This window comes from Solanum dulcamara, chromosome 4, assembly GCF_947179165.1.
Source record: "Solanum dulcamara chromosome 4, daSolDulc1.2, whole genome shotgun sequence".
Lineage (NCBI taxonomy): Eukaryota > Viridiplantae > Streptophyta > Magnoliopsida > Solanales > Solanaceae > Solanum > Solanum dulcamara.
In genome coordinates, this window is record NC_077240.1 from 62,836,143 (window position 1) to 62,857,578 (window position 21,436).

At 35.8% G+C, this 21,436-nt stretch overlaps 1 protein-coding gene across 1 annotated transcript; it reads right to left on the minus strand.

Annotated features, from left to right (window-relative positions):
- Positions 1 to 1,857: 1,857 nt before the first annotated feature.
- LOC129887483 (vesicle transport protein GOT1-like) lies at positions 1,858 to 9,487 on the minus strand. The gene is made up of 7 exons (XM_055962596.1): positions 9,271 to 9,487; positions 9,017 to 9,086; positions 8,001 to 8,092; positions 7,801 to 7,881; positions 7,556 to 7,653; positions 7,395 to 7,476; positions 1,858 to 2,255 (listed from the first exon to the last, which is right to left on the minus strand). Exons 2-7 carry the CDS (start codon positions 9,045 to 9,047, stop codon positions 2,217 to 2,219), a joined length of 423 nt encoding a protein of 140 aa, XP_055818571.1. The 5' UTR covers positions 9,048 to 9,086; positions 9,271 to 9,487; the 3' UTR covers positions 1,858 to 2,216.
- Between the last annotated feature and the right edge of the window lie 11,949 nt (positions 9,488 to 21,436).

The following is a 21,436-nucleotide window of genomic DNA, read 5'->3' on the forward strand; positions in this document are numbered from 1 at the left end:
AAAGAGAAGTAGAAGATTTGATGACTAAATTCAAGTGCTATGGAAGGGTTATATATGCAGTCTCTTTGAAGTATTAAAGATTGAGTTAATACTTTTTTTAGGCCTACTTCCTACTTTGGTTGCAAAACTCATGCCTTTTCCATTTTTTGATAATGTTCAAGTTGCATTGTTTAATCAAGTCGCAAATACTTGGTTATTAGTTACTACTGCTACCAAAGTAACTTTTATTTTTGTGAGGAAAAATACTTACACAATCAAATTACTTATTTCTTCAATCAAGATTCGGAGTACTAAGGTCAATATACCTAAGTTTGACTATGATATCGGTGTAAATTCTTTAATTTATTCGAATAAAATTTACATATTTAAAAACTACATGAAAAGTATTAAGTTACAATAGTTAATGTTTCAAAATATTATTATTTTTTTAAAAGTTTTAAGCAATTATAATCAAAGAGAAGATTATTTGACTCCTAATAATAACACATTTATATAAACTGGGACGAATAAAGTATAAAGTAATTACATGTAAATCTCTACGAGAGACACTGACTGACCGGCAACTAACATACTATAATGTACAAATTACAATGATAACATTAAAAATATATATTTATATTATTAGTATATACAACTTAAAAACTATTACCTTTTAATAGAAAGCAATCATGTTATAGGTTTTGATATTTATGTATTGCTCTGACAAGATAGGAGTTGCTGACGTAATGAATCTTTAAATTATTAACAAAACAAAAGGAGAAGAGCAAAGCCTTGGCATGTTTTGTTCAAGTTTTAGTACTGGGGGCTGGTAGAGAGAGGTTGAAATTTTTGTTTATGTTTCTTGAGTTTAGTATTTGTTAAAAAAAAAAGTATTACTGGAGGAATGATCCTAATCCAAATATATTGTTCATGGGTGGAATTAATCATAAATTGAAATTATTTGATTATTTTAAACTTTCTATTATTTTATTTGTTCTGTGTGAAGGGGAGCCTTGGAGTAACTGGTAAAGTTGCTGCCATGTGACCAGGAGGTCACGGGTTCAAGCCTTGGAAACAGCCTCTGGCAGAAATGCAAGGCAAGGCTGCGTACAATAGACCCTTGTGGTCAGGCCCTTCCCCGGACCCCGCGCATAGCGGGAGCTTTAGTGCACCGGGCTGTCCTTTTATTTGTTCTGTGTCATTACTCTTTGTAAATTCTTGATTTCCAGTCATTTCTGGCCTAACAGGTATTAACAATACTCAAATGGTTTATGTCCATGTTTAACGCCATTGCAGTAGATGTGACAGTTGCTATTTAACTTGTATGAGTGAATAGTGATCACATCTCAACGAGCGTGTTTCCTGTCTATTTTTTTGTTTTTTAATTGAAAGCATCAATACCCTATTAATATGCACTTTGGATGCAGGGATATACCAAGTAAGCAGCAAAGTTCCCAGCTACAACGTACTCGCAACTCTTAACCAATTAATGGGCTTAACCTAAATCAACTCGCTTAAAAAGTGATTTTTTGATTAGAGATTTGCTACTCTTGGAACTAAACTTAATATAGGTTTCACCACAAACCATCTCAAAATCTAACAGAATGTCCCAATTTTATCAGATGTCCTGAAGGGATATAACTTGCAAATACGTAGAAATTAGAACAAATAACTCATTCAACGTATGTGGATAATTTATGTGTTTTCCTTTTTCCTTTAATAATTTAAGGATATTGTTAGTTAGATAAATAGATTCAGAAGAAAAAAAAAATGATCACGACATGGAAGGTAAACTATGACCGACTAATAAACATCTACTTTACCAACCTATCTAAACCAACGGAAAGAACAAATAAATTAACCAGAACAGAACAGATATGTACATGGAAAAAGAATCGTCCATTATAGTCCCAAAAAAACCTTCAATAAATCAATGAATTGGAAAAGATAAAATGGGAAAGTTTAGCACATGATAAAACTCAACAAAACAAAACAAAAAAAATTGCTCTAGAAACTAAAATTTAGTAAGAAAAAAAAATTGTACCAGCTGCCTAAATTCCAGAATTATAAAAAATAATCCTCAAAAAAGTTCGGTAGGCGTCAAGGCTCACAACATACACTGCAAACAGACTATACTGTCAACACCCTTCGGGACGTCAATCTTGAGAACAGAGTACTTTACAAACGTACAAGTGAGGTTAACTGATGTTCACTTCATTGCATCATTCAACTAATAATTATACAGGGACTCGTTTTCCACGGTAGCGGTCAAAGAACTGCAGAGAAGAAGAGTCTCAGGAATAAGAAACTGAACAAAAGTGGCATTGTGCAATTTTCAACAAATGCACAAATACTCATAACAAAGCAATATTAATAAAATACAGACAGAAGCAAAGCAAACACAGCAAATAATAATGAAATCATTACATAACATTCAGAAAAGGAACAATAACAACAGCAAAATAATGTGATAATCGAGACAAAGAACAACAGGTATTAACAGAAATCGAAGGGCAAGGAACAATGAGATTAGTACTAATGCTACTGGAATGCAAGGAAGCAACACTCATGACTCAACTACCTACAAACCTTCTACCATGATCCTCGACCTCCATAACCCCTTGTCTAATAACCAAACAGAATATTTGATTTATTTTATTAAAATAGACAAGTTTCAGATAAGATGATAGTGATGAATGGAGAATGGAACACTCATAATTTCCAAGGTCAGGCCAAGTCTTGCCAAACTCTACAAGTATGTGTAAAACAGTTAATTCATGAAAACTGCTTGTATGATCATATCTAATTAGGGTTAGGGAGGGAACAAGTCTTATAAACAAGACAATGAAGTCATCCAGTAGGAATCTTTTCCAAATCTAAGTGACAATGCCTGAAATAAGTTTAAGTTAAATTCATTTTTAGTCCTGTTGCTGAATATTTGGTCCTGTCGGTAACATTTAGTCCATCTCAATTGTGAAAAATAACATCTCCATTCTAAAGTTGGAGCATCAGCAGTACAATCACTGTCTTCAAAAACGTGTGCAGGAAACGAATTTTGGGAGCCAAATGAATTTTAAGACCAAACAGGAGAAAGGAATGTGGTTTCTCTGAAACACTAATCCAGCATACCTCATTCTGATCTAACAGAAGCCTAAACAACAACGTGCTGATCCATAACTCAGTGTTCTTACTCACATGTTCTCTCCTCCCCCTCCACTGCCACCACCATCCAACGTACCTACTACTATATAGCACCACCTCTTAGCATTTTTTCTTTTTCAACCCCCATCTAGCTATCTTTTTTCCACCAGTCGCAATCTTCCACCTACATGGCTTGCTCTGTTTTGTGTAACTGTAACCCAGTTCTCCCTGTCTCAGAGGTAGGACACATACAGGACGGATTTAAGAGCAAGGGATTACGGCTCGCACTATTTTTTAGATTCCAGGAAACGCAATAAAGGAGAGGGGGAAATGGAAATAGAGAGAGGGAACCCGCTCAGGGATGAGGAGGTGCAACAGGGTGAGGTGGCTACTGCAAGGAGAGGTATAGGGCAACTTGAAAAAGACTGGAAAGCAATGAGTGAAAATGTCGGTAAAGCAACGAAAGGACTAAGTGGATGGTCGCTGCTTGGTGAGGAAACTCACTCTACCACTAAGAGGGTGAGCCATGGTGTGGGGAGACGAGCTACTGTGATAGGGAGGGGGCCTGTTGTCCCTAACATTCTTTTTACAGGTTAAATCCTACCTCGAATAGCGGCTTTTGTATATTAGATGATAAAACAAACAAAATATTCTTAAACCTCCAAATCTCCCCTGCCTAGCAAGTGACACTGGCTCTTGATTTCATGTTGTAGTTTGAAATGCTTTTGTGGTTTGCCTAACGGGTTAGGGTTAGGTGCCATAGCAGCTAATTGGGAGAGGCAGCTATTGGGACAGATCTGAAAGACTTGTTTAACACTAATAAAACCCTTGATTTGTCTCAGTTTTTCTATTTTTAACCAAATCTGTTTATGGAGAAAAGGTTAACATTTTTTCTTTAGTCATGTCACTGCAAATTTTGGGCCACCATTTACTGAACCAGATCTAGTAATCATCCCCGTCAATAAGGGCTTACCTCTTTTATCCAGAAAAAAAAAAGGGAGAAAAAAGAAACAGGTAGTAACTCCAAATAGATTTTTTAACCTCCTCATGTATGGAAGCTAGGAGTGAACAAGGTAACATTAGTTCATAGTTTTGCCCTGGAACTTTTATGTTCCATTCAGTCTAATAACATCTCAATCTCTAATTAGTGAGATCGTTTATATAAATCCTCTAATATCCATTCTACTCAATCCAACCAAATTGGGTCGGCTCAAAGAATCTCAAACTCCACCTATGTCAGCCTTGTGAAACTGGTCCCAGGTGCAAAGAAAAGAGGATTGTGAAAGGTAAAGGGACATTACAAAAATAGCCATAATATCAGAAATCATCTTTACCAATTTTATGTTTGATTTTAAAATTTGTAATTTCAACCAAATTTGAAAATTTTAAACTTTTCCCTAGCCAACCCCATAAATATTGGCTCATTACCTGGTAGAACGTTTGGAACCTATAATATTAATTTATAATTGTACTAAGCATGATATGACAATTCATATTGGCAAAATGCTTCAAAAACAACACCATGAGTCTAGTCAATGTTTTACAAACACGCGAGAAATTAAATGTTTCTAAAATGTCATATGATTAATTCAATATAAATTTCCTTGACTATCAAAGAAGTTTCTCTCTTTTTGAAGGAAATGAAGTTTTCAATGTCATGGCTTTCTACCCTTCAGGGTGACCTAGTGGTTTGGACTTAGGACTTCCATGTTGGAGGTCTCAAGTTCGAAACCCCTTGCCAGCGAAAGCAAGGGTTGCCTTCTGGGTCGAGCTCGTCGCACCGGGCTTGCCTAGTGCAGGTTACCTCTCCTGTGTGATTTGCGAGCTATTACATAGGAGCGGGGGTTTTACCCTGTGCGCACCCAAAGGGTAGCGGCTGCAGGTTTCCCTTGTCATAAAAAAAATGTCATGGCTTTCTTGAGCTATCATAATGTTGAAATCAATATTAAGTTGAAACATTATTACTTGGCGTTACAAAATAAAAGATCTAGTTAGCTAAGTGATGAACTGATGGCTTAATATGAAAACATAGGTTAGAATTTTTGGAAGTGTATGAATCATAATAGATAGACCATCAAGCTGATCAATAATTTTAACCCTTTCACACCAAAATCAGCCCTATGTATAACCATTCTTAAATTTTTCCCGTGCCTATCTTACCCTATCTATAGGCTGGTCTTAAACTGAGTTACACTTTGTCCTACCCATTTATGCACCCCTAGCAGTAATAAGAGTACTCAATTCATCCTTCTCATACTCTCCCCATTCTCTACCATGCTGGAAAAAATCCTGATTTTCATGTGAGACAAAAAGTCTATCTCAATCTATCTTGAATGGACTCTCAATTTAACTTAATGCAACCCTGTATAATGGGCACAACAACGCTATGGGCACATCCTAGAAGTTTAGTCATTAAAATATGTTAAGGATTTGCTAAAAGAAGAAGGGAGACATGCCAAATACATTTTTGCATTTGCTAGATGTCATCAATATCAAACTCATGAGTCATCCACTATGAATTTCAGGGAACAACCAACAAAGCATGGTTTTATGGGCCTTCCAAGGGCAGCAGAACCCCGCTTGGATTTATGCATGTGTAGATCTACAATAGAAGCTATATTATATATAATAAGGTTGATGAAAATCTGTCTGGAGATACAGAATGATGGTTTCCACATGAAATTCATTGATCTAGATAAAGTCTATGATAAAGTATCAGAGAAAAATGATGGGTGCCTGAGAGAAACAAGATCATATAAAATACATGAATGCCATACACAATATGTACAAAAGAGAGATCACAGAAAAAAGCTATTAATGATGGGAAACACACACACACACCCCACACACCCACCCCCTCTCCGGGTATATAGAGAAGTTCGGATGAGCTAAATAGCATACAGGATGATGTTTCCATGGTCCATGACCTTCGCAGATGATATTTGTTGAGTTGTGAATTTAGCACAACTAACCAAAAGTTAGAAGAAATATGAAGAAGCAAAGCTATAAAGGGAGGATTCTAAGATAAGTAAAAGTATGGTAAATATATGCATTGCAAGTTTATCACTCAAAATGAGAATGAATGTGAAGAGAGATTAAACGGGATTGTGGTGTTAAAATGCAGACAATTCAGGTATAGGTTTACTCTTCCAAGAAAGGCACAATAGACAAAGATATATAGAATTAAAATAAGATGGTTAAAATGGAAGTGTCATAAGAGTGCTATGTGATAAGGAGGTCCCTAACAAAGTTAAAGGCAAGTCTATAGAATATAAAATAACAATGTACAAACAAGAACAATGGTCATGAGACCAACACATTATATGGAACTGACTGTTGGTCCTAAATATCTATGTAATGAATGGTCATAAAAATGAGACTGTTAAGAAATAAGCCCGGTCAACATGATTAAACAAGATTAGAAATGATTAGATTTAACAGAGAGTGCAAGTAGAATGCATAGATGATACTACGATAGAAAGTCGCTTGAGATGGTTTTACAATGTCCGATGTAAACTCCACATGCACCAAACACTAGGTGGGACACAAATTGGACATGCTAAAAATGGACAAAGTAACTCCAAAATCATATAAAAGAAAGATGTTTACAATGACCCTACAATATTTCAGAATCAATGTGGACTTAATGAAGAAGAAATAAAAGGCGAATGATCAATATGCACCATAACCACTAGTTGTAATAAGGGAAATCACATAAGAATATCAATTGTTTGTAAGGCTTAGTTAGAAGACATTCTATTTACACATTGTTATTGATCAAATGATCAAACAAGGAGTAATTTAAAAATATATGGGGGCTATAGAGTGCAAAAGATTGCGAAATGCTAGAACAATGATAAATTGGGTGTGCAAAAACAGCTAGCGTGTTGAATTTATAGTGGTGGTTGAGATATATTGAAGTAAACCTATAGGGTACTGTATTATTCTTATAATTTCTTCAAGGATTTCTTTCTTTTATTACACAGGATATCATGACATAACAAAAGCTAGTACGGTTAAGAGCAATTGCTGAATTTTTGATGTGTAATTCAAGGATGTGCCTTGCCCCCAATTCAGAAAATCATAAAAACCAAGAACAAATAAAACCAAAGCAAAGTAAAAGACGGAAAAAAGATTGCTAGTCAAAGTGCCACCTCAGACTTAGATAAACGGCTTTTCAGCAGAAGCTATTTAACAAATTCCTTCCTACACAACAAATAAAGAGAAAAAGATAGTAATGCCATGAGATATATGATTTTTGAAAACAAACATACCGATCTGACAAAAGGCTGCTGGAAAATCCATCCTAGAATAGGTATCTTTTGCAGGAATACTGATAGTGTTGGCCAGAAACCGCTGTTCAAAACAATTCATCAGCAACAAAAGGAATAATAAAAGGAAGTATAACATTCAAGGGAACAAGAATTCAATATACCTGAAGAGTACAATGAATCCATAAGCCTCGAGAATCATTCCTAATATAGGCCAACCAATGACAACAAAGAAAAATCCAGCACCAAATGAAGCTGTTCCCTACGAAATAAGGAAAGAGAAAAAGAATAAACAAGATTAGTAGTAGAAATACAAGAGATATATCAGCAAAATATCTACCTCCACAGAGAACAAGAGGAAAGAGGGAGTGAGAAGCAGAAAGAGAAGAACATATGAAAAGAAGCAAACCTTATAGTTGCTGCGTTTCATAAAAAATTGCAACGATGACTTGAGACCAATGGTTAGTGCCACCCCTGAGAAGAAGAAGATCTGATTCGGTAAAATAACAGAGCGTCAACTGGGAGGATTAGCAGAAAGCACAGAAAAGTTGATGAACAAAAAGGAAAAATTGAGAGATAGAATGATCGTGGCAGCATAATTGTACTTACGTTTCCCATGGCAATTAGTCCCTTATCGAAGAAGAAAATAATCCCCAAGAATGAGAAAAACACTCCAAATCCAGTCAACCCTAGCCCAATCTCTGTTTCAACAACCATCTAAAGCTTAGTAGACATAACATCTTAATAGAAACAGAATATACTTCCTTTCTTATGTTACTTTCTTTCAACATATAAATTTGCATTAAGTAGCAGAATCATCATACTCCCTCTATCCTATTTTATACGTTTTTCATTTTGGGATGTCTGAAAGTGCAACACCATTCTAAAAAATATTAAATACGCAGCTCTCACAAGATCCTGAAATTCAAAATTATTTAACACATCAATTTTTAAGTTTTGATCTAACGTTTTCTCTCTTGAAGTCAAACGAACTTTTCAACTTTTAATTTAACATTCTCTTTCATTCCTAATAATAAAATGTACAAGTTAAATAATATATTAAACTTAATATACAATCAAATACACAAAATGTTTGCTAAAAGTCCCAGTAAAATCGCTAATGACGCACTTAATAAAATAGGAACTCTGCAGAACTAATCACTCTAATTAAGGAAAACTTTTACCTAAGAAAGCCTAGGATGTCAGTGCCAGACAAAAAGACAATGTAACAATTACACCAAACTATACAACAACAACCCACTGAAATCCCACATCGTGGGGTCTGGGGAAATTACACCAAACTATACGTAAATTTATATTGTTCTGCACTCTCGAGCTAAGACAGACATGATCAAGATTCCTTATATCAAGTTAAAACTAATCACATACAAAATATCAATAATCCCAATAAACATTTCAAACACAGGCTAGACCATGACATCTACTTGGTCATAGTTCCCAAGGAGATGCAAATATAAATAACAAAAACTATCAAAGTTGATCGATACCCGTTTGTGCATCAACATTCCAATATTAGTTAGTAATACTAGTCTTCACTACAATATGAAATAACCAGCAGAAAAACAAAGTCAATTTTGATCACAAGCCACAACAAGTTGACTTACTTTTCCGATCATTCATTTCGAAGGAAACCATTGTCACCCAATCCAAACAAATCAAATCCAATTTTGACACCTGCAATCAAAAAATACAGTTATAAAGTCGACTATACAAATCCAATCAAATAACTTAAAAACTGAGAATAGAAGTCGAAGTTCAAAAATTTCAATGTCAAACAATCCGTTAGGGTTTCAAAGCATGCACTTCAACAAGATCTCGAAACTCAAATACATTCAACACAACGAAAAACGGAACAAACCTATGAAATGGAAAGATAAATTGAAGCAGATTCTCTCAGAATCGAAGCAGATAAGTGAAAATTCAGAGTGGCTGTGCGGGTAGAAATGGGCGGTTTCGGATTCGTTTTCGGTACGAAGCAAGCCACTGCTATTAGCGTGATGACATGAATCCAACACCAATTTCTGAATCTGATTGGAAACAGAAAAAGTATTTTTTAAATACTTGAAAAATACCCCCAAAAAAACTTTTATTATAAATAAATATAGATAGTATATTTTATTAAAACAGAGGAACATTACAGTAAAGACTCCTCACATGCTAATTTACGAGGAGTAATTATTCATAACTCACATCTTTTTAATTTCTACTTTTAATAAAATTATTTTTCTTTTTTCTCTTTTTCTTATCCTCTTCTAATTATAAAATAATAATATTTTTTAATATTTTTAGTATTTTTCTCTTTATTATTGAATTTACTTACAAGGCTAATCTTGGCTTTTTTTTCTTAATAAAATTAATTATTTATAAAAAATTAAATTACTTAATTTATTACTGTTAAATATTCTATTAATGGAGGAACATTTACAACAAATACTCTTTAGATGTCATAACTCATCCTCAACTAACTAAAGTAAATATTTCATTTTTTTAGTCCTAATATATGTTCAAAAATCCTAACTGATGTAAATCAAAACCTTACTCAAAAGAGGGTTAGAGCCACAATTTAGGTTTGTAGCTCACAATAAGTTTGTCCCTTTTCTTCCTTTTTCCTTTGCCTTTTCGATTGTGATAAAAAAAAATTTTTAATCCAATTAAAGAGATGGAGATGAAAACGAAGTTGTTCCCAGGCATCTTCTATATGAGCTCTATTTGAGTATGAGCTTAGTCTTGCTGATTCGATTTTAAAACCCTCGGTTTTTGCTAGTGATCCTTTTTATTGGCTGACATAGTTTAGGTTAGATAATTTTCTCACAATTATTAAGTTCAAAAAGTGTCAAAATTCTAATATGTAAATATAATAACTGTGACACTGTGCTTGTTGAAAATTGTATGATCTGATGTTAATCTTCCTTGTTCTGATTTTGATTGCTCGTATTTCAATCTTCTCCATGTTCAAATTTTTTCTTCACATGCTAGGTAGTTGGTTAAATAATTGGAACTGTTATTTTTCTGTTTGATTGAGTGTTGTGTTTGTGATATAATCTACTAGTTGATTTGCTTTTCTGAAGATATGTTTGACTTGAATGTTGATCCGTCTCATTAAATCTCTTATTGCCTCAATCCTCTTTATTAGCTTATGTTATATTTCTCATTCCCCAATAATAATGTTTTTGAGACCTAGTGAGTCAATCTCTAAAATGATGTCGTTTAGGTTATGTAGAGTGCAAAACTGGACAGCTTTTCAAATGGCCATTCACCTTGCTTTCAATTTGGTTGCAATTTTTGTCATGCACTTCTACAATCTCCATTGTTGTCTCAAACACGCAAATCATAAGTGCTTTGTTCTAGATTGCCTTTGCTAGCCCTATTTGTGTTGCACTTCACCCAACCACTCTCTAGTAAAATCCATTTCACAATATGATAGTGAAGTGTAGGGGTGCGCATCGGTCGGTTCGGTTCGGTGTTAACTATTATCGGTTCAATTTATCGGTTTTCAGTTTTTAAATATGTTAAACCGATAACCAAATCAATAAGATATTTTTTATCGATTTTTGATATTTAACGATTTAATTTTCGATTTAACTAATAAGAAAATGATTCCAAAACAAATATACGACTTCTCCAATAATTTTCAAAAATCTTGAACATTATTGAAAAAGAAAAAAGAGTTTCTTAAGGAAAATATTCAAATGTTCATTAAATTTAACCCCAATTAGGATAAAATAATCTCCTAATTATTTACCAACGAAGTCAAATTTGTCAAAAGTCAAATTTTTTGAGAAAGTGGGTATAGAGAAGAGGAGAAATCAGAAAAAGGGAGAAGAAGAGAAATAAAAAAAGAGAAATCAAACTCACAATTCACAACCCTAGCCATCGCTAACCCTTGTTGTTGTTATTGCAACTCACAAACTGTAGCCACTACCGTTCTTAGTTCTTAAGGTTTTGAGTTGTGACGTTGTGAACCTAAAGCGACAAAGTCTAAAGAGTAAATACAATGTGAACTGTGAAGTAGTGTGAAGTGTGAATTGTGTAGGGCACTGATATAGTGATTAAATAATATATATATATATATATATATATATATATATATATTATTTAATATTTATGTATGAGTAAAAATTAAAATAGTAAATTATTATAGTCTTAATGGGTTATCGATTTACCCAATAACCCAATGATAAAAAAATCAATACCGAACTGATAACCCAATATTTTTTTAATAAAACCATCAAATAATTATTAACCCAATAGCAATAAATCAATAACACTTTTTTCAGTTCGATTTATCGATCGGTTTGATTTTTGTACACCCCTAGTGAAGTTTAGGTTTGTAGTGTTGTAGCATATCAAACATCCTTTCCCAGTAGTTTGGCACCCTTCTCATCCATGGGGATTTTACCCTGATAAGATGGTTTACTGTCAACTGGCATTGCTAATACATATTGTTATGAAACTTTGTTCCCATGCCTTCTTGCATTTCTTCTCTTCCAAAGTTTTCACATTATTATTGCTAGTAAAGCCCTTAGGATTTATTGTAGTTTAAAATTATTGGTGTTGTCCAACTATTTAATGATGAGTTGTTGCAAGTGCAACCCTTCAATATTGATATCTACTGATGAAGCAAACTATGAATATACCAAAATAAATAACCAAATAACGCAGAATCTAATACAATCACCCCAACAGTTGGTGTCACAAGTCATGAGCAATTAGGAATAGGAAATACACCTCTAATAGGAATAATACCTCATTTTCTTGAAATATAAAATAAAAGTAAAGGACTATAAGCTACCATGAACTAGCTGGTAACTCAACACTGGAACACTAGTAGATCTATGAAGCTTTCTCACGAATTCTGCAACAACGTCATCTACATTTGAACACATAAGTGTAGTATGAGCACATTCAATAAAAATGCACACTCAAAAAGTATCATCGACTGTCCCTAATAAAATAATGCAAAGATTTCATGGAAATACTCATTTTCAAATCTATTGATATTATGTATATCATTTTCAAACCCTAATATATACATGATCAACCAACTGAAAATCCTAGTGGTAACTATTTTTTCAATAAACCGCCAATAGGGCTCAAACTACTGCGTGTAATGCCCTGACTAGAATCTACATCAATAGTGACACAAAAGTAGGGGTGAGTACAATCCACATGTACTCAGCAGGTTTGACCAACTGTGTATAAGGAAGTAATCAAATTTATGAAATAAACTAAGGAACACTTCCACCTCTATACAGAAAAGTCCCACTCTGGCATCGATGTCGCTAATTTATATAGAACATCGTGAGTAAAGTAAACATATAAGGTCAAATCAATGTCACATATTATCAAATAAACCAAATAATTCAAAGAGCATACAATGCAATGGGATAATGTAATGATGTGGTGGTATAGTGGAATCAAGGTTGTCTCACAACCTGTCGTATACACCTATCGAGCTAACGCTTTTAGACAAGGACCTATAGGGGACTCACAGTCCATATACCAAATCACCATCTCAATATCTCATCAACTTGTGACCTAACTTGTAGTCAAGCATATAAAAAGGTATCTTATTTTCTTTCTCAAAAATAATTTTGATATTTCTCTACTTCCCAAAATTAATGATATAATGAATGAGGATGAATGCATCATAACAAATATGACATGGAGGAAATATTCAACTCAACATATAATATAAGGTTCAAAGTTCTCAAAACTCAACTTAAACGCGATATACACCCTTAAATAGATAGTAATGGGAAGGAAATATATAAAATATATGCTCACCCTTTTTGAAAGCATTTCATTACTCAAGTGTGATCAAAATCCCCAAATCAACCCTTCACAAAGGCATTAGAAGTAAAATAGTATCACAAGCCTCTCTCATAGGTAAATCATGAATCACATGCTCTCAAAAAAAATAACATAGCAAATAGGTCCCTTACATGGACTAAACCACACAAATAAGTGCTCACACAGTATAACCAAGCCTCCACACTGGCATCACAATATAAACAATAATTCTAATGCATAATATAAACCCATCCCAAAGTCTATAACATACGAATAATCAATTGTCATATCGCAGTCTCAAAGAAGGATAGCCAAACATACCTTGTAGGATGAAACTTTACTCAAATACTCTAATCGGAGCTCTACTCTCAAACACCAACTTTGAAATAATCACCAACTATAAAGAAGGAAAGATTTAACCAAAAAGATTCCAACGATACCCATATTATAAGGGTTTAGAATCAGGGTCAAAATTGTCCAAAAAATCATATCAGCAACAAAAAAGATAACATTGGAATTCTATTTGAAATTCATGCTCTACAAATCAAGAGGTGTCCACGGTTGAAAAACCCATTGAAATAGACTAAGAAACGAATTAGAAATCATGAAATTATCAACTTTGAAATTTGGGAGAAACCAAAACCCACATTGACATCTTGATTTTTGAAAGGTTTTGGAAGATAAAATCGTTAAAAAATCATTTAGGAATGATAAATTAACTCACCCCAATGAATTTCCCCAAAACATCTCTTCAAAGATCGTCTCTCCAACCTCAGAGTGTTTGAATGTGATGACCATCTGGGTCATTTTTTAGTTAATGCATTCATTTCATCATTTAGAGCGCTCCTATAGCGATCTGAAGTCATTTATGACTTGCTGGCACTAACTTTTCAATCGCTTGGTCGTTCATTTGGGTTTTAGGGCCATTTTCTTATTTTGGAGTTTTTAAAACTTAAAAGGTTGATTTCGATAATAACTTCAAATAAACGAGTATGGTCGACATGAGTATTGAGGCTTTCAGTGCAATTTTGGACCATTAGGCATTTTAGCTTTTGAAATTTGTCCTCAATTTGACTTTGGTCAACATTCTTAGAAAACGCACTTGGATGAAAATTCCATCAGTGTGGTTTGTTTCAGACTATTGAGTTTGGTCTAGAATGACCTGTTGTATACTTCCCGTGTCTTTTGATCTAATTCCGAGGCCTGATGTGGAATTTTGCTAAAAATGGTAGTTAGGAATGGGACCCACTTTTAGTCAAAATAACCTCATATGTAAATTTAGGCAGTGCCATTGAGTCTGAATGTTGAATTTTGTTGGGTAGCATATATCATTTGTGCACACAAAATTCGAAATGAATCCCTAGCACCCCATTGGAGACTTGGGCACTTTCAAAACTCCTTTGCACCAGCTGTACCTTGTTCCATCACTAAATCCATCCTTGGTCACTAAAGAGACAAGGGTGTTGATAAAGAGACAAGGCCCCATTGGGCTAGTGTCGCGAAAGCGCCCGCCTCCTTGAGGTGGTAGCTTAAGAGACCTTCAGGGTCGCTTTTGTGACACCTAGAGTTTATTTTAAGTCCAATTTTCAGTTTCTTTCTCCAAGTTCAAACTTGCATATCACTCTCATTTCTTGGAGAAATTGGGTGATTCAAAGGCCAAGTTGTGGGTAATTTCTAGGCAAAAGATGTTAGGGACTTCAGAAAGTTATGGAGAACCTTCATTTGAGGTAAAATTGCTTGTAAACTTGCTGCCATAGTTGAGTTTAACTTAAAATTGGGTAATTCTTGCATGTCCTTATTCTTTCTGATCTGAGCCCTGAATTGTGTTCGTTTTTGGAACTTATGTTCCGAGAGGTATTTAGGAACTTTTAAGAGAGTCAATTCTAGAATTATTGAAGTGGGTCCCATATTCCTGTTAGTTACTTCAGAAATTGGTTTGTCTCTAAATTTAGTAATATTAATATTAAAATAACCATATTATTTTGTGTACCTATATTTGATAGTATGACATCATTTGAAGGCAGTTCGGAAGGGTAAAACTCCAATTTTATGATTTTTGAGCATGTGTGATCGGCCTTAGGTATGCTACAACTTCCCATTCCTTAGATTGAGATTGATTATGTGAATTCATGTGGATTAGTTGGAATTTGGGGTGGTTAGTTGTTGAACCATGTTTAGGTGTTTAGAAATTATGTCTTAGGTTTATTTTGGGGAAAATTCGGGAACTTGTGAGCATGTGGTTAGTTTTACATTGATCCTCCACACCTTGTGGCCTTGTTTATTTCTATTTTCTATTAATTTGGAGCATGTTGTCCTTAGTATAGGCTTAGACTAATATTGCCTTAGATTTGCAATGATTGGACCCGTTAGGCCTTATTTTACTCCGACATTGATTTAGATGGCTTAGCTCCCTATACACTAGAATAGTAGACTTGGACATGGTAGTTTAAGCCTTAGATTCGGCGTTGCCCCAGTTTGATGACTTTTACCCTCTTTCTCTCTTTTTAGGCTCGTTCATGGACAATTTGAGCTTTAGGGCATTGTTTGGCTATTCAGGATTGGGTATGGGTCAAGCTTGGAAGTACTGAATGGATTATCTTAGAGTGGAAGTAGATTTCACTATGATAAGATGACATTATATATTTCAGTAGCTGATATTGTCACTGATTCAAGGTCTAGTCACGCTGCTCTCTTATCCTCTATGGAGATGAATTACTAGGTCACTGACTCTTGCCCCTGTGAGACACATCCACGGTTTGAAGTTTGGGAACTGGACTTCTTAGCTGCGTTGTCCATATTTTCTATTTAGAGATTTCTTCTGATTTGATCCTTTGAGATTTGTCCTCGATTTAAGGTGCGGGCGCTGGACTTCTTATCTTGGTTGGTACTATTGGATACTATTGGTTTCTTGGAATATAACCATGATTTGAGGTTTGAGCCATGTTTTTATGGCTCTAGACTCACTGTTTCTCATTCCTAGTAGTTTTAACAATTTTGTGTACCCATCAGGCTTATAGGGGTCCATCGGGTTTTTATTTAAACTTGTGCATGAGTGTACCTTCTGAGCTTATGGGGGTCTAGTTAGGTTTAGTTAGCTATACTTAGTTCTGTTAGTTCCTTACACTCGTGTGCATCTCCTTATTTTCTATCTCATTTAGTTATTTGTATCAGATTCTATCTTTTCTTATTGCTTTTACTTTTCAATCTCAATTGGCCTATGATGCCTACTGGGTACTTTTTGTTTTGGTACTCATACTATAATCTACATCTATTTTCATGATGCAGGTTCAAACACCACTAGCGTGGTTGAGCATTTGGCATTTTTGGATCTTATGGTCTCCATTTATACATATTGGACTTGTCTTTTGCTATTTGAGACATTTATGTTTCCGTGGTCCACTTTTGGGAATTGTATCAATATTATAGCTCTATACTTATGACTTTCAGGTTCTGTGAGGGATCCTATTGTATTGAAGTATATATTTATCATATGTACTTCCGCTTTTTCTTGTTGTTCCTATATTTGTTTTAGTAACTGTATAGTTTCCTCCTTTAATCCAATACTTGTAGTTCCGGGATAGGGGTTGGTTTACCAACTGGTGGGTTATAGTAGGTGCTACTAGGGCTCAAAAGGTTGGGTCATGAAATGTTGGTATCAGAGCCTCAGGTTCACGATCTCACTTGTACAGAGCTAATGTCTAGTAGAGTCATGCAGATCGGTGCAGAGACGTCCGTAACTTATCTTTAGGAGGCTACAAGATGTCTTTATGAATTCTATTATTTTTGTATCACTTTCGTGTTGTGTGTGTCTTATCGGTTTCATAAATCTCACTTGTTCCACTCTTTTTATGGGATGGCTCATACGTGAGGTATCTGGCCGAGGGTGATGCACTTGGGCCTATTGATAAAGACCAGCTAGGGGTAGAGGCCAACTATAAGGTCGTGTCTAGGTTGCATAACCAGCATGGGAGAGATAGAGAGCAGACTCCGGTGTATGAGGCAGAGACTAAGGTAGAGCCCATTCATCATTCGTTTATCATCAGTCAGTGGGGCCGGGGCCAGCCCAGCCACCACCTGCACTAGTTATGGCTCCCGTGTTATAGGTGGCCATCACACAACTCTTGACTATACTAGGGGGTATGCAACAACAAGCCCCAGCTGTGGCTGCAGCCGCACCAGTTCTGCATGGTCAACATGCAACAACGGTTCTAGAGGTTCAACGGCTACTAGTCCTCACTGCTAAGCAACCAGATATAGGCAATGGGTCCAAGTCTCTGCGCGAGTAAAAAATACTAGGGGTGTTCCATAGATTGTCCCGCCTAGATTTTTTAGAGCTATAGGGGAGGATGCCTAGGAATTTTTAATTACTTGTAAGGAGAAGCTTTAGTCCTTGGGACTTGTTGAGTTGAGTGGTGAGTCACCCCCGACCGTAGTACCTCGCGTGCGAGCCATCTTGTAAAAAGAGTGGAACAAGTGAGATTTATGAAACCGATAAGACACACACTGCACGAAAGTGATACAAAAATGATAGAATTCCTAAAGACATCCTGTAGCCTCCTAAAAATAAGCTACAGACGTCTCCACACCAATCCACAGAACTCTACTAGACATTAGCTTTGTACAAGTAAGACCGGTGAACCTGGGGCTCTGAGACCAATATTTCACGACCCAACCTTTCGAGCCATGATGAGACCTACTATAACCCACTAGTAGGTAAGCCAACCGGTATCCAAAACTGTGAGTATCGGATTTAGGGTGGAAATTAAGTAGTTACTAAAAGAAATACAGGAATAACAAGAAAAAGTGGAAGAGCATATGATAAATATATACATCAAAGCATAAGATCCCTCCCAAAATCAGAAATTCACAAGTACAAAGCTAGTAACAAAACTGATACAAGTCCCAAAAGTGGAAACAAGACTGTCTCAAAAAACAAAAGACTAGTATAATATGTACCGATGGAGACTGGAAGATCGAAAAGAGCCAAATGCTCACCCATGCCTCCGAAGTAGACTGCAACTAGTCTGAATCACCACTGGTAACTGGTGCTTAGACCTGCATCACGTAAATAGATGCATATTGTCGTATGAGTACCAAAACAACAGATACCTAGTAGATATCATAGACTGATTGAGCTTAAAAAGTAAAGGCAATAAGAATAGATAGAATCTCAGAAAAACTAGAATCAATGGAAAGTATAGGATATACACATGAGTGTAAGGACTAAAAAAACACTAAGTACAACTAACTAAACCTAACTTGGGCCCCATAAGCCCAGAAGGTATACTCGTGCGCAAGTTATAGTAAAAACCCGAGTGGACCCCGATAAGTCTGACAGGAAAATGAAATTGCTAAAGCTACTAAGAATGAGAAACAGTGAGTCCAGAGCCAGAAAATCATAGACCGAACCTCGAACCATGGGTAGTTTCCAAGTAACCAATAGTATCCAATAGTAACAGCCTAACTAAGAAGCCATCCCTCGAACCTCGAACCGCAGATAAGTCTCAAAAGGAAAATCAGTAGTAATCTCCAAATAGTTAATAGGGACAACGTAGCTAAGAAGTCCAGCACCCGGACCTTGAACTGTGGATGTGTCTCAAAGGGGCAAGAGTCTATTACCAGATAAGTCATCTTCGGAGAGAATAAGCCGGAAGCATGATTAGACTTTGAATCTTCGACGATAGAGGCTACCAAATAATTGTTATCTCATTATTGTGAAACTATCATGGATTGACGTACATTCTCAGATAATTACTTTAGCACTCCAAGCTTGATCCATACCCGATCTTAATCGTCAAACGAGGCCCAAAAAGTCAAAATTTTCACAAACCAATAATAAGAGGAGGGAGAAAGGGTAGAAGGTCGTCAAGCTAAGACAATACCTAATATAAGGGTCAAACTACCAGACCCAAGTCTACTATTCTAGTATATAGGGAACTTAGTCGTCCGAATCGACATCGTATTAAAAGCAAGGCCAAAAGTCCCCAACTATCACAAGCCTATATCAAACACTAGTCTAATCCTAGACTAAGGCCAAAATGCTCAAAACCAACATAAAATAGTAATTATTAAGGCCACAAGGTATGGATGATCAACTTAAACTAACAACATGCTCATAAGTACTCGATACTACCCGAAAAAGGCCTAAAACAAGATTTCTACACTAACAGGCACGCTCAATCGGCTAACCAACCCAGATTCTAAATAATCTTCATGCTATCACATAAAAAGGCTCTGTTTAAGAAGAGAAAATTCGTAGCCTACCTGTAGTCCATAAATGCGCACTCTAAAATTAAGGAACCGGAGCCTTCCCTTAACTTGATGTTATAGATATGTTGAAGCTATGAAAACAATTTCTTGCAGGAATAATTAAAGGAAAAAGTACATTCATAAGATCCAGTGTGGTTTAACCCTTTCCCCTACCCCAGATATTTTAGAAGTGTTTCTTTTTGTTAGAAGCGATTTTTAAAAGGTAATTTTGAAAAGTAACAAATTAATTTGTGTTTGCCTAGTCAATTTAAGAAAAAAATACTTTTATAAATATTAGGAAATATTTGGTGCTCAACCAAATTTTCAAAAAGTAAGAAGCTACTTATTTAGTTCTTGAGAAACCATAACTACACAAAAGTACTTATGTAAATCAACCGCATCATACTAGACCACATGAGACTCATCTGGAACATACTGACACAACATTGAAACATGGAAAACTAGATGAGTAGCTGAGAATGCTAGAGGTAAGGCTAATTCATAGGCAACATCACCAACTGTCCTAAAAATATCAAAAGGCTCAATATATCTGGGGCTAAGCTTTTCCCGTCTCCCAAATCTCATTACGCCCTTCATGGGTGATACTCGAAGGAATACTCTATCCCTAATGACAAATCTTAATGGCTGATGCCTAAGATCGGTATAACTCTGGCGTCTACTCTAAGCTGTACCAAGCCTGTCCTGAATTATCCTCACATTATCTAAGGCCTCCTGAATCAAAACTGTGCCACACAGCCTAGGCTCTATAGAATCAAATCAACCAATCGTAGAGCGACAATGCCTACCATATAAGGCCTCTAATTAGGCTATCTGAATACTAGAGTGGTAGTTGTTGTTGCATGCAAACTCCGCTAAAGGCAAGAATTGGTCCCACTAACCTTCAAAATCCAAAATACAGACCTACAACATATCCTCAAGAACTTGAATAGTGAACTCCGACTGACCATTAGTCTGTGAACCACCTCAAATAGTTGGGGCCGGCAGAGCACGGACAACCGATATTCCTGGCTGAGTAGTAGCAGAAGCACGTCTGGGTAATGTTTTTCCTAATGCCCAAACTCATCATAAAAAAAATAGCCTTGAGTATTCGAACCCCATGGAGGATAACCAAAGGTGTCAATACGTCCTTCGAAACTCGATGAACCACCATAACTAGTCTAACTTGATCTAGATCCACCTGTATCATCTATACCCTGAATCACCGCATGTATAGGCCTACCCTAATAACCTTGGGTGCCTGGACTAAATACTCTCTACCTCTTGATGAATGACCATTGAACTGACCCTGTCAATAAAACCTTTTGGCGCTGCCAAGTCTAGCATGTCAGATACTCTCAATCATCTTGGCTTGATCAATAATACTTTGAAATGAGCCACCCAATAACACAAGAGAGTTGTGGCCTCTTGAAAATAATTGTTGAATCCTTTCACCAACCTATAGATCTACTCAAACTTTATAGGGATACTCGATATGTCATAAGGAGACAACTCATGGAAATGAGCATCGTACTTAGACACTGATAGGGGGCACTACTCTAATCTGTCAAACTCATACCGATGCTGGTCACGAAGGCTATAAGGTACAAACTAGGTCTACAAGAAAGAACTAATCTCCACCATTTCTTGGACAATCCCGCAAATAGGTATGAAGTGTAAACTACTCTATGTGCCTTTAAAATACCTAGGTTGAACAACTTATCTTTGCACTTGATCTAAAAGTCATAATCCTCCTCACTAGTCATACCATCAAACTTGGGAGCCAATAATCTAATGAATCTCTCAAAACTCTTCTGCTCTGAAGTAGACATTGCAATACTAGCAGAAATAGGTAGAGCTACAAATTTCAGAGGAATGAAAAATGGGGCTAATTGGATACCTAAAATTTGAAATCTAACACTCAGAGTCTAACCAACCATTTCCCCTACTTCTTAGGTGTGCTCCACATCCTCATTTTCATAATT

What these genes read in the sequence shown, in the direction of transcription:
- LOC129887483 (XM_055962596.1), bottom strand. Translation starts at nt 9,047, where the DNA reads ATGGTTTCCTTCGAAATGAATGATCGGAAAA. An exon ending in GGATTCATTGTACTCTTCAG is followed by an intron (nt 7,477 to 7,555) that starts GTATATTGAATT and finishes TGTTTTGAACAG; the next exon opens with CGGTTTCTGGCCAACACTAT. An exon ending in AGCAGCCTTTTGTCAGATCG is followed by an intron (nt 2,256 to 7,394) that starts GTATGTTTGTTT and finishes TCTTCTCTGCAG; the next exon opens with TTCTTTGACCGCTACCGTGG.